Here is a 27,824-nt window from a genome sequence, read left to right as displayed (position 1 = left end):
GAAGCCACAAGGATTGCTGCTGTGGCCACAGAAAGCAGAACATGTGGGCTCTGGTGATGGGGGGCCACCAGAATTTTCTTCATCTTTGAAGACTTCTTTTCATCTTTCTTTTCCTTAAGGGGTTTGCATGACTGGAAGGGCTTCCCTGAATTAGTTTCAGAGACTGAAAAACATTGTGAAGCCCTACGACAAGCAGCCTTTGGCTCCTTCAGCCACTGGTTGGTAGCCAGTGGCATACCAGCAGAAACCTTGGAGGGAAGTGTCCCGAGGGACCCTTTCCTGACATGAGGAGGTGTCTGAGGGTGACGCGTCTCTGGCTTGGGGAACAGGCTTGGCATCCCCAGTGGATGGGGAGCCATCACTCCCAAAGTTGGTGTGGGGGAAGTCCCAAACTTTCAGGTGGGCAGACATGGTCGAGCGACCCTGAAGGCTTGCCGTAGGATGCATAATGGAGGAGAATAACATTGGCAGAGGAACAAAGCCGTCATAGCTGCAGTGTGCGACACCGTCATGCATGCAGGATGTAGAGGCTCATACTTTTTCTTCATCTCTTGGTATGTCAGTCTGCCCAGTTCCTGTTTTTTTCCCTCTCTCTTGTGAGAGGGAGAATAGTTCTCTTCACAGTTGACGCAGATGGGCAGAGAGGCACAAAGAACATTTGCATGCAGTTGTCGTCCACTATTCCTATAGAGTGAGCTAGCATCACTATGCGATATCATGTGGCCGAATTTCATACATTTGAAGCACTGCATGGGGGGGGGGGGGGGCGCAAGGTGGTTGGACGTACAATTTCACATCATAAGGCACAGGCATACCATCACCTTTACCTTTTCAGACAGCCAATGACCCTTAAAGGCCACAATGAAGGCTCTGGTAGCAACCCCACTGTCCTTTGGCTCCTTATGGACGCAACAGACAAAGAGTACACGCTGTCACTTCAAGATGGTGCACAGCTCATCGGTCTGCAAGAGGATGTCACGATGGAAAATGCCTTGAACCATGTTTAGATTTTTATGGGAAGTGATATCCAGCTTGTCACAAGTAAGCAACGCCTGTGACAGGACAGGGGATGCAGTTTTAGTCAAAATTGACCCACTCTTCATTTTGGAGATGGCTTGCCCTCTATAGTCTCTACAAAGAATAAGAATCCCCATCTGTCCTTGTATAAACCAGGTATTGGAAGCAGTATGTATATCTGCTTGTCTCTCAGCCCTATGTTCCTCCTGCGATGCAGCCAGAGAAGGAAACATTTTAGGGTCATAACTCTAAGTTGAACAAGTTCTTTCCTTCTGAAGAGACTGCTAGCACCATGTGACCCCCAGCAAGAGAAAGGTTCATCTGCTTCACATGCAAGTCACCCACCATGGTGCCCCCCAGCCTCAACAACAGCTACTGGGACAGTAATCCATTGCTCGGAGCTCCCATGCCCCAGTGACTATGGGCACATACTCCTTGCCCATGGGAAGGTTTCATCTCAGGCACCAATAGTGCAATCACTGTGTGGTCAGTGGCTACTATTGTGCAGGTACTTGATGAACCGCCTCCTCCCCCCCCCCCCCCCAAAAAAAGTGGGGTGGCTACCATATTGGGTGTAATACCTTATTGGAAAGCAAGGGTGCTAAGATGGTAAGATGGAAAGGCATAAAGGTGGAACAGACATCACATTGGGTGACCTTCCCTACACAATCCACACTTCTGACAAATTTGGAAAAGTGGTGACAGGTCAAACCTAACAATGGAGACCATGTACTTATTAATGAAAAGCTGTAGAGAGTGCTGGAAGTGAAATGGAAAACTAGGGTCTTAAATCGTGCACCAGGTCCAAGCAGGATGTATGCCACAAACACCATTCAATGAAAAGGGATAGGGTCAGTGGATGTACAGGCTTGCAGCACAGAAAGGGAATTAGTGCTGAAAAAGCTGGGGAGCCATGGTAGCCAAGCATGTACGCACAAAAGAGTTGTGAGCCCCGTGGGGGTTGTTGCAAGATGACATTGCCATTGGTGAGAACATCAAGCATCAAGAAACATAAGTAGTCTGTAAAAATGTTACCCAGATGAATGTTCCATGGTCTTCCACTGTCTTCGTAGGCCTGCATCCATGCATGGTGCATGTTTTGAGTAGCTGTTTCCAGTGATGATAGCATATCCCAACAGGAACGGGAAGCATCCTTCATTCAATCAAACATTTCCACCAACACAGTCCTATTTTGATGATCACATTCCACTGCGATCACAACTGACAATGCTCTCGGGTCAGTATGGGAACACTTAGGGGTTGTCTGCAGCAGATTAATATGTTCAACAATGTGTGATTAACAGTGTGTCAAAACACATTAACTCTGTTATCAAATCTGCCACAGATCACTGGCTATCCAGCTTTACAGAGCAGGCAAGCTGGTGAAATCCACATTTAGTGATGAGGCATGAGCTTCCAGCACTTTGTCACCGACTCTTGGTTTCAGCTTCAACCAATTTCCATAGCTGCACACGAATAGCTGACTAGCTTTGCTGTTTCCTTGGTGCTTGTTCCCATGTGCTGAGCTATAACGATCTACCCTTTGTCAACATCACTTACATCAGTGGTTTTCCCTATGTGTGTCCCATATTGTTGGGAGAATAATTCTTGATTCATCTCTGCTCTGTTTATACACTTTACTAATCACATCATATACCTGCAGCGCCACCAGACTACATTCAGTCTTGCTGTGGGCAGTAGTCGTACAGTTTTGGCTCACTAATGTGAAAAATAATATAAAAGATCACTTTAAAATCAATGGTTAAAATATTTCACTAAACACTGGAGAAAGAAAAATTATAACTGTTGGAAGAATAAATCACTATTTGGAAATATGGATATACAAGGTAGCCTAATCCATATGGCTAAGCCTGAACCTCCCTCCTTTTCAACTTTATTCTTTCTACATTTTGTCACAAACCAATTTCTGTCCCTGTCTCAACAATTAAAATTCATATTGTTTTGTGGTTAAAAAGCATTACACCAAAGCAAGGCATCCAGATGCTTGACAGAAAAATTAAAAAATGTGGAAGAAGAAGATTCTTTTCACTTAATTTGCATTAGCTGAGAACCATGTAGATACAATTCTGGATTTTCTTTAAATGTCTTCTTATCCTGGACGTCACTGCACGTGCGCATTTATCTTTCAGTTGCTGTGTAATGCATGATGTCCCCACAAGATAGCACAGTGTTACTGTATCTCATAACTGAAGTGAAATGTAGGATTGTGAAAATGTGAAATAATGGAACACAAGAAAAATTCAGTCATTTCTATGACTGGAAAAAATTAAAAATCTCCAAAACATTAAGCAAGTTTTTTTTTATTTTCACACAAAAATGAAATTCAAGACACAAATGAGAGACAGATGGTTTTCCCCTTCAACAAATAAAGCTCACTTCTTTTGCTTCTTTTTCTCAGCTTCTTCTTCCTTTTCTTTTTCAATTTCCACCACATATTCTTCTATTTTGTCAGCATCTAACATCTGAAATTAAAGATTGATACTGTGTTACTTTGAGACTAAATTTGTTTAATATAACAAAGCAGTCTAGATCCATTGAGATCCTCAAGTGAAGTATACAGACAAACAAAAGTACAGATCTTTGTGTCCACTGCATTTTTACCTCATCAAAGTAAAATCAAAACTTTTTGTTCATCAAGATATGAAAATGATTTTTCAAAGCTTAAGTTAAATAATTTTTTTTCAACGCTATTTCTACTATGCAGTGTAGGCTTCTTGATAAACAAAACTCCTTACGCTTAGAACTCTGAGAAAAATGCTTTATTTCTACTGATAACGCCCAACTCATTACCCCACTGAAACAACAATATTGAAACTGCTATCTGTTTAAAACATTCTTGGTATACCTGCCACATTACATTTGGGTAAAATCTTGAGTTTTTGACAAAATTCTCCATTGTCTTTGCCAGGAGCACCTGACTGTCAGGGCAATTATTTACAGCACAGCTTCTTAATGATTGGAGTATGGCATCATTACATCATGCTGCCAGAGACTGTGACAATGTACGCATTGGTGGTGCCAGCACTGTTGTAGCAACATAAACTATTCAGGAAATTTCTGTCTTCCTTGTCTCGTGAGCTCACTTCCTTGTGATACTAAGGTTATAGCATACTAATATAACAGTCCTGGTCGAAGTTGTTCTTAAACACTAATTTCTACTCAGAAGCAAGGGACATGGTTTTAATTTCAACAAACAGTATTTTGAATTTGAGAGACAATACCCAGTTAAGCAACTGTTGATTTCTTCCCAAGTTCTTAATTATTTGAAGATAGTACTTTCATATATCAAAACTGATGAGAATGTATTGTGTTGACCAGGATAACAAAAAGTAATTTACATTAAAAAAGGAAAGATTACAGGATAGCACATTAATGAAATTTAAAGAAGTACACCTGAAGAACATGTGAATTATTCAGAATTATGCAGACTGTTCCTCAATATTGGGGTGAAGCAGGACAGCTAACAGCATACATACTAATCGCACAAACACTACCACATTATTTGCTAACAGCCATTACACACGAGCAGTACAAAGAAATTGCATATCTATAATTGCAAACTATTTATCTGTTATCAAGCCATCGTACAACAGCCTCATGAATCAATAGTGAGAAAGTTATGCCCTAGTTGTCAGATGTGTGATATTTATCACAACATGTACCATGACTATGTTGTCCTATTATCAAGTGCTACAAGACAAGGACATAATTCAATACACTGCAACACTAAACATACTGACAACTATGTAAATATCTACATTGTCCAGCAGTGTAACATATATCGATATTTCTGTCCCATTAGGTACTGTCAAAAGTAAAACGTCAGCAGTAAAATTCATTGTCAAACATAAAACTCTTCCTTGAACATCTCATGTTGGTGCATAATACTCTCATAAGGCTCAGTTGTAAACTGAAGGCAGCTGCCTTAACCTACCAAAGATAGATTTTTCTCCAGACTACATATTTGTTAAGAAAAATGACTTGTCCTATATCATGTGTACTCTGTACAATATGTGATCCACAGGATAAATAAATAAATACAAATACAAATAGTACTATCTCGTAAACCATCTACCACAGCCCAAATTGATGCTACTGTCTACTGTAAAAACTTTGAATATTGTGTCAAGTCCTAGCAAATACTAAAAACCAATACTGTACTTATATTGCAATGTGTGCATCCATACAAAATGACCAACAGGACACACCGAAATCTAACACCACTCAGTAGAATAAAATGGTGGCTGCTTTCCGAGGAGGACATCGCTGAAGTGGACTAAGAAATGCTCTTTTGACACTTCTGTCTTCTTATTTAGCACACTGACACATTCATCTCTTAAAATGCGAAAAATCTTAACTCCGTCTAAATCTGACAGCAACCACCCTTTTTGTTCAAAGTACAATATACTCATGTTGTCTGTGATGCTACTCAATGAATGCTGCTCATTCTTCATTCTTCAGTTGCATGGTCATTGCTGATGATCCATTCTCTTTATAATTATTCTCTTTAAAGTTTGTTCACATTTTCCCCACATACTTCATTTCACAACCCTGATGCTTTATTTCATAAATTCCTACTTTCTCCATCAAATTCTACCTTGTGCCAATCTTACCTTTCAGTCTCTGTTTCAGTTTCTTGTCCATCCTGAATATAATTTTAACCTCTTTGTTTTAAATAACCTCACTGATAATTCCACAACTGGCATGACATATTTCTGTGGAATTTTCTTGCTTTGTTGGTTTCTGTGTCCTAAGGCTGCCTCAATCCTAAATATTAAACCAACATCGAAACCATTTTCTGCCACTATTTGCCTGCTTTTATTTTGGTAGGGCACAGAACTGACAAAACAAGAAAAATCCACAAAAGTACAGAGTCATGCCATATTGGGAGATTATCCGTCATGAAGTGGCAAGGCTGCTTAACAACAAAGAGGTTAAAACTGCATTCCGGATAGACAATTCATTGGAGCTAAGGCTGAAGCACAAGATTGGCACAGCAGAGAACTGGGAGGGGGTGGGGGTAGGGGGAATGGTAGTTTATGAAAGAAAGTGTAAAGATTGTGTGTGCTTGGGGAAAAAAATGGGAAGAAATTTTACAATAACGTTTAAAGAGAATAATGATAAGGAAAATGGCTCATCAACAGTGGTTAAGCAACTGAAGAATAAGCAGCATTTGTTGGGTAGCAGCACCGAGGAAGTTGATTTTTTTTGCATTTTAAGAGAAGACTGTGTCCATGTATTAAATGAGGAGACAGATATGCCAAAAGGGCATTTCTCGGCCCACTTCAGCAATGTCCTCCTTGAAAAGCAACAACCAACTTATTCTACACTGAAGAGCCAAAGAAATTGGTACGCCTGCCTAATGTTGTGTAAGGGCCCCCACGAGTACACTGAAGTGCTACAACACGACATTCCATGGAGTCAACTAATGTCTGAAGTAGTGCTGGGGGGAACTGACACCACGAATCTTGCAGGGCTGCTCATAAATCCATAAGAGTACGAGGGGGTGGAAATCTCTTCTGAATAGCATGTTGCAAGGCACCCCAGATATGCTCAAAATGTTAATGTCTGGGGAGTTAGGTGGCCAGTGGAAGTGTAAACTCAGAAGAGTGTTCCTGGAGCCAAGCTGTAGCAATTCTGGATGTGTGGGGTGTCACATTGTCCTGCTGAAATTGCCCAAGTCCATCGGAATGTACAATGGACGTGAATAGCTGCAGGTGATCAGGCAGGATGCTTATGTATGTGTCACCTGTTACGAGTCATATCTACACATATCGAGGCCACATATCACTTCAACAGCACGCACCCCACTCCATGATAGAGCTTCCACCAGCTTGAACAGTTCCCTGCTGACATGCAGCATCCATGGATTCATGAGGTTGTCTCCACACCCATACATATCCATCTGTCAGTACAATTTGGAATGAGACTCATCAGACCAGGCAACATGTTTCCAGTCATCAACAGTCCAATGTTTTTGTTGACGGGCCCAGGCGAGGCATAAATCTTTGTGTTGTGCAGTCATCAACTGTACCCAAGTGGACCTTCAGCTCCAAAAGCCCATATCGATGATGTTTTGTTGAATGTTTCACATGCTGACACTTGTTGATGGCCCAGAATTGAAAGCTGCAGCAATTTGCAAAAGAATTGCAGTTCTATCATGTTGAACAATTCTCTTCAGTCATCGTTGGTCCCTTTCTTGCAGGATCTTTTTCCGGCTGTAGCAATGTCAGAGATTTTACATTTTGCCAGATTCCTGACATTCACAGTACACTCATGAAATGATCGCACAGGAAAATACCAACTTGATTGCTACCTCACAGATGATGTGTCCCATCGCACACATACTAACTATAAAACCATGTTCAAACTCACTTAAATCTTGACAATCTGCCACTGTAGCAGCAATAACCAGTCTAACAACTGTGCCAGACACTTTCTGTCTTATATAGGCATTGCTGACCAAAGCGCCATATTCTGCCTGTTTACATATCTCTGTATTTGAATAAGCATGCCTATACCAGTTTCTTTGGCACTTCAGAGCAGTTAGAAGTGTTAAATTTTAATGTGTCCTGTTGGTCATTCTATGTGGATGCACACATTGTAGCACAAGAGCAGCATTGGTTTTTATTATTTGCTAGGACCCAACACACAGTTCAAAAAAGATTTTATGGTAGCCAGTGGAATCAATGTGGGCTACGATACATTCTTTATGAGCTAGTACTATCTTTAATAGGTTGAGACGGCTGCCTGTACTTCACAACTGAGCCGATATTTGCACGAATATCAAATGTTCACGGAAGAGTTTTATGTTTGACAATATACACTTGCTGCTGACTTTTTAATGTCAACAGCACCTAATGGGAGAGTAAGTTATGTTTCATTGCTGGATAGCATAGACATTTATGTGGTTGTCAGTAGGCATAGTATTGCAATGTACTGATTTGTTTCTTTGTTTTATAGCACTTGATAAAGAGCTACCATAATCACAAAACATGTTGTGGTAAATGTATCAGACAACTGAAAAATGGTGCACAAAATACCAAGAACTAATGGTAACTATTTACCTACATGATTATTTACTAATTACATACTGACATACAAAATGTTGTAAGTGTAATATACACACTATCAACAAATCTATACATGTAAATTACAGAATAAACTTAACACAACCACATACATGTGCACTTTATAAGGCTGTTTACTAATAACCTGTAGCATAAAATATTAATGACTGGAAAGGTACACACCTGCATAGGCTTTCCTTGATGCATCACAGCGATCTCCAGATTTTTTCTTCCTGACTGCACAACTTCCAACAGTGCCCTAATTGCTAACTTGACAGTGCCTCTTTCTGTGGACACAACCTCTGGGGTATAATATTTCTCCAAAAATTCTCTAACTGTCTTAGCACTACGACCAGTGGCGTTGGCCTGAAAACAAAGAACATCACATATCAGAATTTATCAAATACTGTACAGTGAGCCCATCCTCCCCCACAAATGCATGACCACACGTGCAAAAGATCCCTATGTTCTAATATGGCTATTATATTGAAATATCGGCAGTTTTTAGAATACTGAACCTTTATGTCATTTAGTGTTTAATGCCTTCTTGACAGCTTGGTCACAGAGAGAGAGTTAGAAACTGCTAAAGATATATAAATAATTACTTTTCCACTGTGATACTTACACACTAAATCTCTTATCTGCAACCACATGTTATTCACAAAAAATTCAATATTTCAGTCTTAGCAGCAATGTATCTTATCACTGATTTCCTCCACTAATTTTGTACAAGTTGACCCTTTTCAATTGGTATATACAAGGTAAATGTGTTGTTCATTTTGAGTAAGCTCTTAGTCTTGTGTAATGTTGTTTGAAAACAATACCTCGGCTTCAGATTAGAGATTAGATTAGATTAATACTTGTTCCATAGATCATGAATACAACACTTCATAATGATGTGGAACGTGTCAGGTTAATAAAATATGTCTGTACAAGATATTACATTACACAAAATATTGCATGACACTAATGTTTAAGTTGGGGTTTTTTCCCTCCTTTAATTTATATCTAAAAATTCAGCCAATGAGTAGGAGGAGTTGTCATCCAGAAATTCTTTCAATTTATTTTTAAATGTTGGTTGGCTTCTTTCAAGCTTTTGATGCTGTTTGGTAGGTGACCAAAGACTTTTGTGGCAGCATAATTTATCCCTTTCTGTGCCAAAGTCAAGATTTAACCCTGCATAGTGAAGATCATCCTTTCTCCTGGTGTTATAGCTATGCACACTGCTATTACTTTTGAACAGGGTTGGATTATTAACAACAAATTTCATAAGTGAATATATATACTGTGAGGATCCCTAGATCCTTAAATAGACGTCTACAGGATGACCGTGGGTTGGCTCCAGCAATTATTCTGATTAAACGTTTTTGAGCAATAAATACTTTTCTACTCAATGATGAATTACCACAGAATATGATGCCATACGAAAGCAGTGAATGAAAGTAGGCATAGTAAGCTAATTTACTGAGATTCTTATCACCAAAATTTGCAATAACCCTAATAGCATACATAGCTGAACTCAGACGTTTCAGCAGACCATCAATGTGTTGCTTCCAGTTTAACCTCTCATCAATAGACACACCTAAAAATTTTGAAAATTCTACCTTAGCTACAGCTTCTGTTCAAAGTCTATATTTATTACTGGAGTTGTGCCATTTACTGTACGGAACTGTATATACTGTGTTTTATCAAAATTTAGAGAGAGTCCGTTTGCTGAGAACCACTTAATAATTTTGTGAAAAACATCATTTACAATTACATCACTTAGTTCTTGGTTTCTGGATGTTATTACTATACTTGTATCATCAGCAAAAAGAACTAACTTTGCATCTTCATCAATGTGGAATGGTAAGTCATTAATGTATATCAAGAACAGTAAAGGACCTAAGACCGAACCCTGTGGGACCCCGTACTTGATAGCCCCCCAGTTTGAGGAATCAGCTGTTGTTTTTAGATTAGATTAGATTAGTTTTTCGTTCCACAGATCCGTGCTGAGGAGATCATTGTGGATGTGGAACATGTAATTTTTTTTTTTTTTTTTTTTTTTTTTTTTTTTAAATAGCTGAAATAACAATACTAGTAGTATGAATATATACAATACATCATTTGTTTCTATTAAAAAATTCGTCAATGGAGTAGAAGGAGTTGGCCACTAGTAAGTCTTTCAGTCTCCTTTGAAACTGATCTTTATTTGTAACTAAATTTTTTATGTTTACTGGCAAATTATTGAAGATGTGTGTTCCTGAGTAATGGACCCCTTTTTGAACTAAAGTAAGTGCTTTTAAGTCCTTGTGCAGATCATTTTTGTTCCTGGTATTGTATGTATGAACTGAGCTGTTTGTTGGAAAAAGAGATATATTATTTAGGACAAATTTCATTAATGAGTAAATATACTGAGAGGCAGTAGTTAGTAAACCCAGTTCTTTGAAGAGGTTTCTACAGGACGTCCGTGAATTTACTCCACAAATAATACGTATTACACGCTTTTGGACTCTGAAAACTTTTGATTGACTTGAAGAGTTACCCCAAAATATTATACGATATGACATTATGGAATGAAAATAGGCAAAGTATGCAAGCTTTTTCATTTTTATGTCGCCTATGTCTGCTAACACTCGAATTGCAAATATAGATTTGTTAAGGCGTTTCTGCAGTTCTGTGGCGTGCTCTTCCCAACTGAATTTATTATCAAGTTGTAATCCCAGGAATTTAAGACTGTCAACCTCTTCTATCTGCTCTTCTTCGTATTTTATGCATATGCTGGGTGGAAACCTCTAACAGCTTCTGAATTGCATATAGTGAGTCTTTTCGAAGTTTAATGTCAGTGAGTTGGCTTTAAACCATTTATTAATATCCATGAAAATATCATTAGCAGATATTTCTAGAACTACACTTGACATACTATTTATTGCAATACTTGTGTCATCTGCAAACAAAACGAACTCTGCTTCTGGCAGTGTATCTGATGAGAGATCATAAATGTACACCAGAAAAAGCAATGGCCCTAAGATGGATCCTTGTGGGACACCACATGTAAATTCTTCCCATTCTGATGATGACTTAATTCACTAGTCCCTTGCACTGACACCCTTTGTTTCCTGTTAGTGGGGTATGACTTGAACCATTTTGCAGCACTGCCCATGACACCATAGAATTCTAATTTACTTAAAAGGATGTTGTGGTTCACACAATCAAATGCCTTTGACAAATCACAGAAAATACCTGCTGCTTGTAATTTGTTATTTAATGAATTAAGTACATTTTCACTGTAGGTGTAAATAGCCTTCTCGATATCAGAACCCTTCAGAAATCCAAACTGTGTTCTTGATAATATGTTATTTGTGGTCAGATGGTTGAGCAGCTGCCTGTACATTACTTTTTCTAAAATTTTTGAGAACGCTGGCAAAAGTGAAATCGGTCTGTAGTTTGATGATATCTCTTTATCCCCTTTCTTGAATAGAGGCTTAATATCTGCATATTTCAGCCAGTCAGGAAAGGTCCCAGTTATAGTTGACTGGTTACACAAGTAACTTAGATTTGTACTAAACTCACAAGAACATGCCTTAATTAACTTTGTTGATATTTCATTGTACCCACTAGAATGCTTTGTTTTTAAAGATTTTATTATGGAAGTTATTTCTTTTGGTGAAGTGAGTGATATATTCATGTACTTGAAGCTATTTCTGAAGGCTAGTTTCAGATATTCAAGGGCATTATTTACTGATCCTGAAAGTCCCATTCTATCAGTAACGGATATAAAGTACTTGTTAAATAGATTTCCCACACTATGCCCATCAGTTACTAATGTGTCATCTACCCTTAGTGCTATTAGCTCCTGTTCCTTTCTGGTTCTACCAGTCTGCTCTTTCACTATATCCCATATTGTTTTTATTTTGTTCCCTGACATTGCTATCTTCTTCTCGTAGTGCATTTGTTTAGACGTCTGAATTACTTTTTTTAATGTTTTACAGTATTCCTTGTGTTTAGCTAAATCATCAGCATTGGAGCTATTCTTGGTCGACAGATACATTTTCCTTTTTGTCTTACAGGAAATCTTTATTCCTTGTGTAATCCATAGTTTTATTATAGACTTCTGTTTAATTTGAGTAACTTTTAGAGGAAAACAGTTTTCAAACATGGTACTGACATTGTTCATGAATGTGTTATATTTTTCATTCAAGTCATGAGCACTATAAAAATCTTTCCAGTTCATATCTTTGAGCAGTTTTCTAAAACACTCAATTTTTGGTTGATTGACTACTCTCCTGTACTCAGATTTAGCAGTCTTGATAATCTGCTTAGAATTTACATCTAAAACAAGGAGCTGCATGTCATGATCTGATAGTCCATTTATAACAGGTTTTATGATATGATTTTGTTCCTCTGATTTGTCTATAAAAATGTTATCAATGGCTGTCCTTGAGGATTTAGTGATCCTAGTTGGAAAGTTTAAAGTGTGAGTTAGATTGAAAGACAACATTACTAACTGCAGTGAATGTTTACTTGAAGATTGCATTAAAAAATCTGTATTAAAGTCACCAGCAATCAAAATTTCTTTGTTTCTTCCTGTTAAATAACCCAAAAGAGCTTCTGGATGATCTAAGAATAGATTATAATTTCCTGCAGGTGCTCGGTAAATAGTTATTATTATATAGGATCTGTCATGGAACTCTACTTCTGTTGCACATGCTTCTAGATGCTGCTCTAAACAGAATTTATTAAAGTCAATGTTCTTGAATTTACGGCAGTTTTTGATAAATGTGGCAACTCCTCCTCCATCCATATCTACTCTGCAGAAGTAGGAAGCTAGCTTAAATCCTGAAATGTCTAACATATCTATGTCAATGGTCACTTGATGTTCAGAGAGGCAGATTATGTCAATTTGGTTAGATGAATTCATTTCATCGATACAAATGAGTAGTTCATCAACTTTATTTCTAAGTCCCGGAATGTTCTAGTGTAATAAAGATAACTGATACTGCATACTAATGGGATTGTAACTGCTTTGGTGAAGATGAACTGGCAGTTTCTGATTACTTTCTGTTAAACACTGTTTAAATGGAGGCTGTATGATAAAATCTGACTCCTGTTCATCTGTTTTCTCAAACTGAGTGTGTCTGCCAATTTAACATTACATGAACCACTTATTTCAACTTTCTGCATTCTTCCAGTTAAGTATGAATTAAATCATTTGTGCACTGCCTCCCTCAAACCGTAATGATTTAGCTTATCTAAAAATATTCCATGATTTACACAATCAAAGGCCTTTGAGAGATCACAAAAAATACCAATGGGTGATGTCTGGTTATTCAGAGCATTTAATATTTGATATTTTTTAACCCACTTCAAGCTCATCAAAGACAGTGCATGGAAAGTAGCACGTGGGTTATTCTAATTCTAAGGTCTTGTTCTTAACCCATGATGTATGCAGTGGGAAACAGTTTGTTCCTTCCTTGTCTTGACAAGTCCACAGAACATGTAAGAATAAGTGTTCCTCTATTGTCAGAAGAAATGGGTAGTGCTCAAGCAAGACTGAAATCTCTTACAAGACCATACCTCATGTTCCGTATGAGGAGTGGAACTCACTGAACATCAGCACCACACCCTCTCAATACAAAGCATGCCACCTGAACATGTTGCAACAATGATGAGATCAACAAATCATACAATATTATGCTCAAATTTAATGATGTAGAACCTGCCAGAGAAAAATGCCACAGTCTAAAACAGATTGGCAGCTCTGAGCAATATGTAATTATGAGTCTGCAAGGACAACTGAATTGATTAATCACTTTAATGCTTGTGTTTCTGTGTAGCTGAGTAAGATAACTTCGCATTTTAAATGTGTTTACCTAGTTTACATCATAATTTAAGTTTGATTTATTTAGACATTACTGAGGAAAATTTGCGAAATAGATAACATAGTTCTGCACATTACCTTCCATTCATAGTAAATGCCCGATGGTTCTGTTTGGTACAAATGCGGCGATCCATCATAGTCAAAACCAGCAAGAAGACATGATATTCCAAATGGTCGTCGTCCATTGCTCTGCGTATATTTTTGCTTCAAACCTACAAATATAGTTTTGTGTGATCATTACCATAAGTATATCTTCATTTCTTTGCTTACTGTATTACTATGCAACTGAAGGATGTATTTTGTTGACTTTTCATCTTGTCCTTTAATTTACTGATAACCGTCTATTTCCTTGTAAGCTTCTAAAAAAGATTCATTATTTGCAAATTAAGTTAATAAATCTTATTAATCCCAATAATATTCTCATGTTGCCAATTAACACTGCATAAGTGTAGATTAGCAACACCGAATGATGAACTTCCAATGAATGCAAGCACACTATATAAGCCTTAAGAACCTTTTGCTTTTTAAAAAGAGCTCTTACACCAACCTTTTTTTTCCAAATGAGAATGCACACATTAGTTAGGAAAAAACCAGTATCATGAAAGCAGGCACCATCTCTGTGCTGTTTTACGTTTCTTTATCCCACACATCAAACAGATTTAGGTAGCTGGTTGACTTCCCCATTTTGGTTATTACAATATCATTAAGCTGGATGTAGGTAGAAATCCAACTCCTTCCAGTGCCTCACTCTGACAGAACACGTGTTTATGACAATGATACATAGCCTAATAACAGAGAGGACACATTCAGAGTAGTATCCAAAAATGTTTGTTCACAGTGTATACATAATGAGCAACAGTTTGGAATTTGGATTTCATACCTCATACAGATATATTATAAAATCATGATTACCACTTTCGGAAGAAGAAGGGTGGAGAGGCATGCCCAGATGATGTGAGCTGTCGACATAAGAGACAAGCTCAATCACACTTTACACTGAGCAGCATGTTCAACGTCTGGGTATTAGCTCTTAGCCACAGATTGGCAATTGCCATTAGCCCACTGGATAGTTTACTTTGTAGTCATACTGAGGTACAATATTGCTTAGTGGTTATAGTAAGTTGTTGCTGTCTAGTGTGGCTGCTTTCCCAGCTTGGTGCTTCTGATGGCACAGCAAATGTCACCGACGGAACTGAAATAGGAAGTGTTGGTTGGATGTATTAAGTGAGGCCTTGCAACAATCTGCCTCTTACATTCCTTACATAGCGATTTAGTTGTGTGAATTGCCCATGTGCCCTGTCCACAGTCTTCATTTAACACAATCTTCTTGTAAAGCCTTACTGGTGATTTGACCGCACGATCCATTGTGCAACTGCCGGTCCCCGCCACGACAATTCAATCACGTCTGCCACTTAATCACATTTGGCGACCTGACAGCTAGGTTTCAGAGGGAGAGGGTAAACAGTTGCCACCTCATCGGGCTGTGTTGTGTATGTCACACTTTGTCACTGGCAACTGAAGTGTATTTCCTGAGTCATTTTAAAGAATTTTGTGCACTTTCCAGCTGACTTCGAAAGTGGAAATTTCCATCACTGAAACAGAATGTCGTCCTGTAATTTGTGATTCAGGAAACAAGGTTTACAGATTTTGCTGACATCTGCATTTTCTTTTCAGCAACAAAACAAAAAGCAATGCCCCCTCATCAGATTACATTTAGTAACTGGCTCACCCCATCATGCAGATAGCTCATGCCATAGAGCTTCAGGTGCACAGTTCAGATGTGTGCCCAGTGATACAACCACATGCACTGCAGCAGCTGGATCACCACAGCAAAGTCACCAGTGTGAAAGCAGCCTTAGACTGAGATAAGACTCTTGGAGGTAGGGGGGGGGCAGAGGGAGAGGGGGTGAGGGTGGGGGTGAGGGTGGGGGTGAGGGTGAGGGTGAGAGTGAGAGAGTGTGAGAGAGAGAGAGAGAGAGAGAGAGAGAGAGAGAGAGAGAGGAGGGAGGGAGAGAGAGAGAGAGAGAGAGAGAGAGAGGGAGGGAGGGAGAGAGAGAGAGAGAGAGAGGGAGGGAGGGAGGGAGGGAGAGAGAGAGAGAGGGAGGGAGGGAGAGAGAGGGAGGGAGGGAGAGAGAGAGAGGGGGGAGGGGGGGAAGAGAGAGAGGGGGAGGGGAACAAGGGGGAGCAGGGGGGGGGGGGGGCAGGAACACAAGTGGCGTAGTGGTGGACAATATTCTATCAGCTGTTCCTTATCTCTGAGGACAATGATTTGTAGTCAACGTCCGTCCTCACACAGACTGTGGTTGCAGCCCTGGGTGGTATCATGTAACAAAGGAGGCACAGGTCAGCATATGTGTAAGGAGTGTTTAGTGCACTAAGGATGAGGCACAGGGGAATTGCTTTTGGACAAAGCTGGATGGCATGGTGTCAGTTATCAAAGATTTTGGATGAGAATTCCATTACACTGACAGGTACCCTTGTCATTGCAAATGTGGTGTTTAATGGGCAATAAGCTGTGTAGGAAGCAATGTTTGATTTGAAATGGTTGGCTTCTGTCAAGCTGCCCCATCTTTCTGGATTTTGATTCTGACCTCCACTTCACTAGTTGTTTCACAAGAATTTTTGTATCAACACCAGCAATAAGCACATGTCCCCATTTAATCTCTACTAATGTCTATGCAGTTCCAGAAACTGTGCTATAAATAAGTGATAAGAAGAGAAAAGGCACTTACCTGCAATGTAGCGAGTGATATATTCTAATGTAACAGGATCTTCCACTGTCAACTTATGAGACTGGCACTCAATCTGGGCTCGGTTTATCAGTATTCTAGCATCAGCAGTCAAACCTGTAAAAATATTATTATTATTATTATTAATAAATGTGTTTATAATAATTACTTTCTGATATACTGGCATGAAAGAAGTTAGTTTTACCATTACACATAATTTAACACATTTAGATAAATGCTGTTGAAAAAACCAAACTGCACTTAGCTGAGTTGGTGCAAGTGAAATGACAATATTAACTTTATACTTAGTTCCTCTTTGGTATCAATGTCAATGAAATGAACTGACAAAAGATTCTGGAGATCAATGGGATCCTTTAGGGAAATCTTCCCTACAGCTAGTGATTCCGGCACTACAAAACTCCGTATTACGACACACAAATGGCAGGGGGGGAAAAAAATTCTCCTGTAACAATGATCTAACAGAGAATTTCCAAATTATGGAACACTATTACTAATGCACTGTTAGTAAATGGAAGGTTAAGAGATGATAAATTGTAGTGAAGCTACTGGGTGATAAAATATGAACTATCCAGGGCAAAATTAGAACAAGAATGGAAAAGGGAGGTGGGAGGGATGGGGGACAGGACTGAGGGAGATAAAATATTAAGACGAATTACAGGGAGGCAGGGAAGGGGGGGTGGGGGTCCCCTATTAACATGGGAATGAGAAATCTACTCCATCTTTCCTGCCTTCTCCAACTAATTCTTTGATCCTTCATCCTTCTTGAAGAAGGAAGATAAAACAGGTTCGCGAATCTAAGAGTAGTTCCTACTGTATTGTATTTTGCCTCCTGAAGGTAAGAAGTAACCAACTATTCTGTCACTATGTTACTGAACAGTTTTCTCCACTGAAGTTTCCTTTTGATAAAATTTAACACATCATCTGTTCACCAATGATTTCTGCTAGACCTCGTCCGTTTGCCTAGCATACAGTTCTGTAGCATTGTGTCAATAACTTTATGATGGATGAGGAAGTGTTAGGACTATGTTATACATGAACTAAATTAACAAAGAACTGAACGTGTAGTGAAAGAGTCCCAAGCAAATCCAGACAGCAAATGAAAATAATACTTTTAAGGAAATTCAAAATGCTGCTAGGTTCTCAAGCTGCAGTGACTACATTTCCAGGAACATTTCACTGTGGCTGTTGGCTTTCCAGCACAATAGGTGGGAGACAATAGATGAGGGTGGGAAACGACAGACTAGGACACTGGGTATTTCCCATCTCAGTACACGAAAAGTGGTAGTCCTTAATTCAAGGCCAGACAAAAAAAGGTGCTTAATTTTTTCAAGGCCTGGAAGGAAGTACTAGTTTATGCATCTTTCCCATTAGTTATGAGTTGGTTGGTATCACAGGAAAGAATGTCACTGTAAATTTGCTTCAGGAATAACAAGTTATGAAACTGTCTATCTGTTGCAAGATACCAGCACTTTTTGATAACTGCTACTTTCCTGTGGAGATGTGTCTATAATTAAAATGGCTGTAGGGTAACAACTTAAGTCAACCACAAATACAACTGCCTGCTGGACAAGGATGCATGTACATGTGTGCTAGTGCAAGCACACTTGAGAGAGTGTAGGATAAATTTGCACCAGCATTAGAACTGTACAAGAAGCTTGATACTTGACTGAATTTTCATTTTGCGTGCTTGTGCAAGCGTTCAAGCACGTACACCAAGAACAGGGAGGCTTGTGGATGCTTTCACCATGATTTTTTTTTTTTTTTTTTTTTTTACATTACATTCTGTGCAAAGGTTGTACTGTAATGTAGAACAAATCAAAGAATACAATACCACATGAAGAAAAAAAGAAAAAGACGGCAATTTATACAGTGAGACATGTTCCGTAGTGTGTTTACTGCAAATAGTTGCTATGGGAATAATATTTTTTGTTTCTTTAATCTTTCTTTACTCCACATACTACATTCCCCCCCCCCCCCCATTTTTTTGCAACACAAGCAAACCGGCTGCCAAAGCCAGCGCATCATCAATTTGAGGTAAACAAACTGACTGACTGACTGGGGGGGGGGTTACAGGACTAAACACTACAATGGACAAAACAGGACAAGAAAACCAAAGAGACACGCAAGAAACTGGGAGAGGAGATTAAAAACAAGTAAGCAGATTACCATGGCTGGCTGACCATGAGAATAAAAAAGGAGAAGCCAGCCACTCTGCAACATATTAAAACCTCCAACCAATAAGTCCTAGGATGGAGGACACAGAGGGAGAAAGGACATGCATTAAAACTCAGCTCAAATGATAAAACTCAACCTCACAAATAAAATGTAAAACTTAAACTGCTTTTGAGGCATTGTCACCCAACACTAAAGGTAGGGTGCTGGGAAAGTAAATATCCTGCCACAGAGCGGCTAAAAGTGGGCAGTCCAGCAAGAGGTGGACGACTGTCATTTGGGAGCCACAGCGACGGAGGAGGTAACCACGTGTAAGCCACGTATGGGCAATGTGGAGTCGACAAAGGACAACTGATTCCCTGCGAGAAGCCCGCAGGGAAGACTTTCACACATTCGCAGTCTCCTTAATGACACGCAGTTTGTTGTGCATACTGTTATGCAACTCCATCTCCCAAAGCCAAAAAACCTTGCACCGTAAGACAGAACGCAGGTCAGTTTCAGAGATGCTCACCTCCAGGAGCAATTTCTGTGTAGCCTATTTGGCCAGCCTATCAGCAAGTTCATTACCTGGGATTCCGACGTGTCCTGGGGTCACACAAAAACCACTGAATGACTGGACTGTTCCACGGCAGAGATGGACTCCTCGATGTTCCCTACCAAAGGATGACTATGGTAGCACAGGTCGATAGCTTGTAAGCTGCTCAGGGAGTCAGAACAGAGAAGAAACGACTCACCAGAATAGGAATGGATGCACTGAAGCATACGAGATATGGCCAAAAGCTCTGCAGTGAATACACTGCAGCCAGAGGGCAAGGAATGCTGTTCAATATGGCCTCTGTGGACATTACCATCAGCCATCAAACCATTGGTGTAAACAACTTCAGAGCCCCTGAACACGTCAAGAATCAAGAGGAAGTGACAGCGGAGAGCAGCGGGGTTAACGGTGTCCTTAGGGCCATGCAAAAGATCCAGATGTAGCTTCGGCCGAGGTGTACATCATGGAGGTGTATGTGAATGGACCTCAAGTAGAGATGGTATAGGGAAGGACTCCAATTCAGAGAGAAGGGATTGCACGCAAACCACAATCGTGAGCCCTGGCCTGGGCCATCGATGCGGGAGATGAACTGCCAAGGGTGGGAAAAGGAAACGGTCATTTGGATGCTCAGGAGAACTACGAGTGTGTGCAACATAACTGGTGAGCAGTTGTGCACGTCAGATCCGCAATGGAGGGACTCCAGCCTCCACCAGGAGACTGGTCAAAGGACTCATTCTAAAAGCTCCTGTCGGTAGGTGAACGCCACACTGGTGCACTGGGTCAAGGAAATGCAACACTGAGGGCACCACCGAACCATAAACCAGACTCCCATAGTCAAGGCGGGATTGAACAAGGACCCTGTAGAGCTGGAGCAGCATAGAGCGATCTGCACCCCAGTTGGTGTTGCTCAGGCAGCGGAGAGCATTGAGGTGCTGCCCAGCACTCCCGCTTAAGCTGATGAAGGTGAGGTAGCCAAGTCAATCAGGTGTCTAAAACCAGTCCTAAGAATCGATACGTCTCCACTACAGTGAGTGGATCGTCATTAAGATAAAGTTCAGGTTCCAGACAAATGGTACGGTGCCAACAGAAGTGTATGACACATGACATTGTGGCTAAAAACTGGAATCCATGGGCTAGAGCCCATGACTGCGCCTTGTGAATGGCTCGCTGTAGGCGCCCCTGAGCAACACCAGTACTGGAGAAGCAATACAAAATGCAGAAGTCATCCACATACAGAGATGGGGAGACCAACGGCCCAACAGCTGCTGCTAGGCTTTTGATGGCCACTAAAAATAGAGATACACTCAATACGGAACCCTGTCAAACACCATTCTCCTAAATAAGGGAGGAACTATGGGAGGCACCAACTTGGACACAGAAAGTATGGAGCAATAGGAAGTTTTGGATAAAAATCAGGAGTGGGCCCCAGAGACCCCACTCATACAATGAGGCAAGCATATGATGTTGCCAGGTTGTGTCGTATGCTTTACGTAAGTCAAAAAAGATAGCAACCAGACGTTGGCGTCTGGAAAAGGTGTTCGGATGGCAGACTCAAGGGACACAAGATTATCAGTGGTAGAGTGGCCCTGGCAGAAGCCGCCCTGACATGAAGCCAGTAGGCCACTTGATTCCAGGACCCAACCCAACCGCTGACACACCATACGTTCCAACGGCTTACAGAGAACGCTGGTGGGGCCAATGGACGGATAGCTATCCAGATCAAGCAGATTTTTACCGGGTTTTAGCACCAGAATGATGGTGCTCTCCTGCCATTGGGGTGGAAAGACTCCATCGCACCAGATCCGGTTGAAGATGATGAGGAGACATCGCTTGTAGTCAGATGAAAGATGTTTAACATCTGACTGTAGATCCGATCCGGCCCAAGAGCTGTGTCGGGGCAATATGCAAGGGCATTGAGGAGCTTCCACTCAGCAAATGGGGTGTTATAGGATTCACTGTGGTGTGTAGTGAATGAGAGGACTTTCCTTTCCATCCGCCATTTGAGGGTGCAAGGGGGGGGGGGGGGGGGGGGTGTTCTCCGATGCAGAGGCTCGAGCATAGTGCTCAGCAAAGTGCTTGGAACAGCATTTGTGTCGGTAGAGAGCAAGCCATTGATGTTAATGCCAGAGACACCTGTTGGGGACTGGTACCCAAAACAACGTCTGATCTTCATCCAGACTTGGGAAGGTGATGTATGGCACCCAATGGTCGACACGTACCTCTCCCAACACTCCTGTTTCCGTTGTTTTTATGAGCAGGCAAATGCAGGTATGAAGCTGCTTAAAGGCTATTAGGTGCTCTCGAGAAGGGTGCCCCTTATATCGCTGTAGAGCTCGCCAATGCTCTTTAATTGCCTCAGCAAACTTCCAACGACTGCCAAGGGACTGTCTTTTGCTGGGGGCACCCTAGAGAAAGAGGGAATGCATTTTCCGCCACAAAAATTATCATTGTAGTGACCTCCTCAATCAAAACATCGATGGCACCACATTAGGGAGATTCAACAGTGACAGCAGAGGTGAAGGCTACCCAGCCTGCCTTGTTAAAAGCCCATTTGGGTAGGACTCTGTGGGTATGACACTGGAGGATTGACAGGAAGATGGGGAAGTGGTCACTACCACACTGGTCATCATGTGCTCTCCAGTGGATAAAGGGGAGGAGTCCTGGGCTGCAAATTGATAAATAAATGGCCAAGTAACTACCATGAGCCACACTGAAATGTGTGGTGGCCCCAGTATTTAACAGGCAGAGGTCGAGTTGGGACAGTAAATTTTCGACATCTCTGCCATGGCCTGTAAGCATGGTGCTACTCTACAAGGGGTTGTGGGCATTAAATTCCCCCAAAAGTAGGAAAGGTTTAGAGAGTTGATCAATCTGTGCAGCCAATACATTCAGGGGTACGACACCATCTAGAGGGAGATATATGTTGCATATGTTCCTGCATCATCCATATCCTGACAGCCACAGTTTCAAGAGGAGTTTGAAGGGGCAGAGGTTCACCATATAGCACGTTCATAACATAAACGCAAACTCCAGCTGACACTATTATATTCGCTATGGTTCTTGTACTATCCCCTGTAGTCGCAAAGGGCAGGGGTCCGCACTGCCGGGAAGCAGGTTTCCTGGAAGGCAATGCAGAAATCATGTGTAAAGCTTAATAGTTGCCATAGTTCAGCCAGGTGGTGGAAAAAACCACTGCAATTCCACTGGAGATGATGTGATTGTGAGACTGGGAAGGAATGAAACACTCAATGAGGTAGTCTATGCCCTCTGCCACTGACTTATTTCCTGAAAAGGCTATATCCATTGTGTCTGAGGGTCTGGGGAGATCTAGGTTCTCAGCAAATGCCATAATCTTCACCTCATCCTCAGAGGCAGAGCTTGTAGGCAGCAGTGGTGTGGGTGCCATCGCAATTCCCTTGGTCTTGGGGGTCTTCTTTCTGGATTTCTCTCGCTGATCCTTTGGTTTCTCTGGCCAGGAGGGTTTCACTGATTCAGTCTCAGGGACTGACTATGATCATGAAGCCCTACGACCAGCTGCTTTTGGGCATTTCAGCCACTGGTGGGTGTCACCTACCCCACTAGCAAAAACACTTGGGAAGGGAGAGATCCAATGGACTCCTTCCTAGCAAGAGTAGCAGAAGAAGACTTGCGCTTCTCTGGCTGAGAAGTTGCGACTGGTGTCCCTGATGGTTGGGGGGATAGTGCCCCCGAGGTAGGTGGTGCGGGAGCAACAAGGAGGGAAGTGACTCCCCACTGTCATGGGGGCAGGTGTAGTCTTCCGGCTCTGGGAGCCGACTGGTAGTCGCGGAACTGTTCTCGTAGTGGCAGCATAAAAGGAGGTCATAGCCACAGAATGTAGGCACTCAAATTTCCTCTTGGCCTCAATGTAGGTCAATCAGTCCAGGGTCCTGTATTCCACAATTTTACTTTCTCGCTGTAAAATCCTGAAGTCTGGTGAGCAAGGGGAACGATGCTCTCCGCAGTTGACACAGATGGGAGGCAGGGCACATGGAGTATTGGGATGGGATGGACGTCCGCAATCTCGACATGTGATGCTGGAAGTACAGCGGGAAGATATATGGCCGAACTTCCAGGACTTAAACCACCGCATTGGGGGAGGGATATATGGCTTGAAATCACAGTGCTAGACCATCACCTTGACCTTCTCGGGTTATGTGCCACCCTCGAAGGCTAAGATGAAGGTACAAGTGGCAACCTGATTATCCCTCGGACCCTGATGGACGTGCCGAACAAAATGAACTCCTCGTCACAGCTCGTTATAAGACTGCAAAAGGAGATCCCTGTGGAATATAATACCCTGGGCTATATTTAAGCTCTTATGAGGTGTGATGGTAACGGAAACATCCCCCAGCTTGTCACAAGCGAGTAAAGCCTGTGACTGGGCAGACGATGCCGTTTCTATCAAGACTGACCCTGACCACGTTTTGGACAAGCCCCCCCACCTCCCCAAACTTGTCCTCCAAATGCTCTACAAAAAACTGAGGCTTCGTCGAGACAAAAGAGTCCCCATTAGCTCTCGTACATACGGAGTACTGGGGTGAATAAGGTTCGCTCCCATCCTTAGCCTGGTGCTCCTCCCATGGTGTGGCCAGGGAGGGGAACGATTTAGGATCATACTTCCTTGCATTGTACTGAGACTTGGAATGCTTCGAGACTGCTGGCGTTTGATCACTAGCAAGTGATGACGTGGTACATTTCATCAAGTGTCATCCACCCTAATGCCACCCACTCCGATCAGGGACCCTCCTCACAGGCACCACCCAGCTGCAGCAAAGGCCACCTAGCAGGTTGGCCATTGCAGGGAGTCCTGATGCTCCAGGGTAAAGGGCATCTACTCCTTTGCATATGTGGGGAGTTAATGGTGCGGGCACCAGCTGAGCGATCCCGGTATTGTCAGGGGGCAGGGTACATGGTGGCCCCACCACAACGGACTGGCTGCTGTGCTGGATATGAGGTGCAAAGAATTCCACGATCCTCATTAGTGCAGAACACAACACTGCACAGTGGGTGGAGGAAAACGCACCCATGGTGTCCTTGGTCAAGGGAGGGTGGTGGTGGTTGTTGGATGTTTAAGGGGGACTAAACAGCGAAGGTCATCAGTCCCCCATTCCAAAATCAGGCGAGCCGAAAATCTACGAAGCAGATAAAAACCAAAGGGGGAGGAGACGTCCCCACAGGCGCTAAAAGAACACAAATGCAGCAACGAACACTACAGACAAGAACAGAACAGAGGAACACCAGACAGAAAGAAACAGAAGAAAGGAAGAGGGCCGGAGACTGGTTGACTGACCACGAGATCAAAAAAAGGGAAAGAGTCAACCATCTCACGGCCTACCACAACAGCAACAGACACGAGGACAAAAGACACAGAAAGGGAAAGGCGCAGGACCTCCCTAAATAGAACCATAAAAAGGACTACCACGGATAAAATTTAAAACGTCATCAGCCATGGAGGCATCGTCAGATAAAACCAAAGCCAAAGTGCCCGAGAGATTAAAAGATTGCCGGAGTGTGCGCAGCCGAGGACACTCCAGCAAAATGTGGCCGACCGTCAGCCGGGACCCACACTGACACAAGGGGGGATCCTCCCGACGCAAGAGATGGCCGTGCGTCAGGTACGTATGGCCGATGCGCAGCCGACACAGGACTACCGAGTCCCTGCGAGAAGCCCGCAGGGAGGAACGCCACACATCGGTCGTCTCCTTGACAGCCCGCAGTTTATTTGGGGCTGTCATGCCACGCCACTCAGCAGCCCACATCCCAAGTACCTTACGGCGCAACACCAGCTGCTGGTCGCGAGCCGTAAGGCCGATCTCCAAAGCTGGGGCGTCTATCGCCCCTTTGGCCAGCCTGTCTACACATTCGTTCCCTGGGATGCCAACATGACCGGGCGTCCAAACCAGGACCACTGAACCACCAGAACGGGCAATGGCGGAAACAGCCTCCTGAATGGAGGACACCAGAGGAGAGGAGGGATAGCAGCGGTCGATGGCCTGAAGGCTGCTCAGGGAGTCACTGCAGATGACAACGGACCTACCTGAGCAGAAACGCATGTGCTCAAGAGCGCGCAAGATGGCCACCAGCTCTGCAGTAAAAATACTGCAGCCAGCCGGCAAGGAGCGTTGCTCAATATGGTCAGAGTGAGCAAAGGCGTAGGCAGTGCGACCATCAACCAGGGAACCATCAGTGTAGACAGGCTCACAGCCCGGAAATGATTCGAGGAGCGCAAGAAAACGGCGACGGAGGGCCACAGGCGGAACCGAGTCCTTAGGGCCCTGTGCCAAATCCAGACGGACAGACGGCCGGGACAAACACCAGGGAGGCGTAGGTGTATGGACCCGGAAGGGAGGCAGAAGAGGGAATGACCCCAGTTCTGACAGCAGGGACTGGACACGGACAGCTACGGAAAGCCCAGACCTAGGTCGCCGTTCGGGCAGATGGACGACCATGGCAGGGAAAAGCAGGCGACGATTGGGATGGCCTGGCGAGCAATGCACGTGGACAGCATAGTCGGCGAGCAGTCGATGGCGGCGAAACCGCAGCGGGGGAACCCCGGCCTCCACCAGTAAACTATCCACGGGGCTCGTACGAAAAGCGCCAGTTGCAAGCCGGACCCCACAGTGGTGTATGGGGTCTAACAAGTTCAACACTGAGGGTGACGCAGACCCATAGGCCAGGCTCCCATAATCAAGCCGGGACTGCACAAGGGCTCTGTACAATTGCAGTAGCGTGCAGCGATCTGCACCCCAAGACGTGTGGCTAAGGCAGCGGAGGGCGTTGAGGTGCCGCCAGCATTTTTGCTTCAGCTGAGTAATATGAGGAACCCATGTGAGCCGGGCATCAAACACGAGTCCCAAGAAGCGGCAAGTGTCCACCACGTCAAGCAGGTGGCCGTCGAGGTAAAGTTCAGGATGAGGGTGGACCGTCCGACGCCTGCAGAAGTGCATAACCCGAGTCTTGGCAGCAGAGAACTGAAAACCATGAGCCAGAGCCCATGATGCTGCCTTGCGAACGGCGACTTGCAACCTGCGTTCGGCGACTCCCGTAGTCGTGGAGCTAAATGAGATGCAGAAGTCGTCGGCATACAAAGAAGGAGACACCGACGACCCCACTGCTGCAGCCAGACCATTAATGGCCACTAGAAATAACGAGACGCTCAACACCGAGCCCTGCGGGACCCCATTTTCCTGTATATAAGAGGAACTAGAGGTGGCACCGACTTGCACCCGGAAAGAGCGGCGCAACAAAAAGCTTTGAAGAAAAGCCGGGAGCCGACCACGAAGACCCCACCCATGCAACGTGGCGAGGATGTGATGCCTCCATGTGGTGTCATACGCCTTCCGCAGATCGAAAAATACAGCAACAAGGTGCTGACGTCGGGCAAAAGCCGTACGGACAGCAGATTCCAGCCGCACCAAATTGTCCACTGCAGACCGGCCCCGACGGAAGCCACCCTGGGATGGAGCGAGGAGACCGCGCGACTCAAGAACCCAACACAAACGCCGCCCCACCATACGTTCGAGCAATTTGCACAAAACGTTGGTGAGGGTAATGGGACGATAGCTGTCCACCGCCAGTGGGTCCGCACCGGGCTTCACGATGGGGACAATAAGACCCTCTCGCCATTGCGACGGGAACACGCCCTCGTTCCAAATGCGGTTAAAGATGGCGAGGATGTGTCTCTGGCAGTCCCTGGAGAGATGCTTCAGCATCTGCGCATGGATGCAGTCCGGTCCTGGTGCTGTATCAGGGCAATCGGCGAGGGCAGCGAGGAGTTCCCTCTCGCTGAAAGGAGCATTGTATGTTTCATAATGACGCGTGTGGAATGAGAACGGCGTCCGCTCGGCTCGCTCCTTTAGAGAGCGAAAGGCGGGGGGATAGGATGCAGTCGCAGAGCTCTGAGCAAAGTGCGCGGCTAGCCGTTCAGCAATGGCGGCAGCGTCCGTGCAGACAGCGCCGTCCAAGGAGAGCCCAGGGACACCCACAGGGGTCTGGGAGCCATAAATCCGCCGGATACGGGACCACACGTGCGAGGACGAGACACGGGAGCCCAGGGAGGAGACGTACCTCTCCCAGCACTCCTGCTTACGCCGTGCAATAAGTCGACGGGCGAAGGCACGGAGCCTCTTAAAGGCGATGAGGGTCTCCAGAGACGGGTGCCGCCTATGACGCTGGAGAGCCCGCCTACGGTCGCGAATAGCCTCAGCAATCTCCGGCGACCACCAGGGGACAGCCTTCCGCCGAGGGAGGCCAGAGGAACGGGGGATGGTAGCCTCGGCCGCTGAAACGATGGACGTGGTTAAAACACGGACCACCTCGTCAATGTCACCCTGTGGGGGAGACGCAATGGTTACAGCGGAAGTAAAAGCTGGCCAGTC

General features: G+C 43.5%; 1 protein-coding gene across 1 annotated transcript in view; it reads right to left on the bottom strand.

Moving 5' to 3' along the window:
- Window positions 1–3,318: 3,318 nt before the first annotated feature.
- The window catches only part of LOC126458390 (proteasome subunit alpha type-7-1), a 47,858-nt gene continuing 23,352 nt past the window's right edge, over window positions 3,319–27,824 (bottom strand). The window contains exons 3-6 of the mRNA XM_050095394.1: window positions 16,701–16,814; window positions 14,047–14,180; window positions 8,292–8,474; window positions 3,319–3,500 (exon numbers count right to left, since the gene is read on the bottom strand). Of these exons, the coding sequence (XP_049951351.1) occupies window positions 3,411–3,500; window positions 8,292–8,474; window positions 14,047–14,180; window positions 16,701–16,814 (521 nt within the window). The 3' untranslated portion in view covers window positions 3,319–3,410. The remainder of the gene's footprint in view (window positions 3,501–8,291; window positions 8,475–14,046; window positions 14,181–16,700; window positions 16,815–27,824) is intronic.

This window comes from Schistocerca serialis, chromosome 2 (genome assembly GCF_023864345.2).
Source record: "Schistocerca serialis cubense isolate TAMUIC-IGC-003099 chromosome 2, iqSchSeri2.2, whole genome shotgun sequence".
Classification (NCBI taxonomy): Eukaryota; Metazoa; Arthropoda; class Insecta; order Orthoptera; family Acrididae; genus Schistocerca; species Schistocerca serialis.
This window is presented reverse-complemented; position numbering and strand designations above follow the sequence as displayed.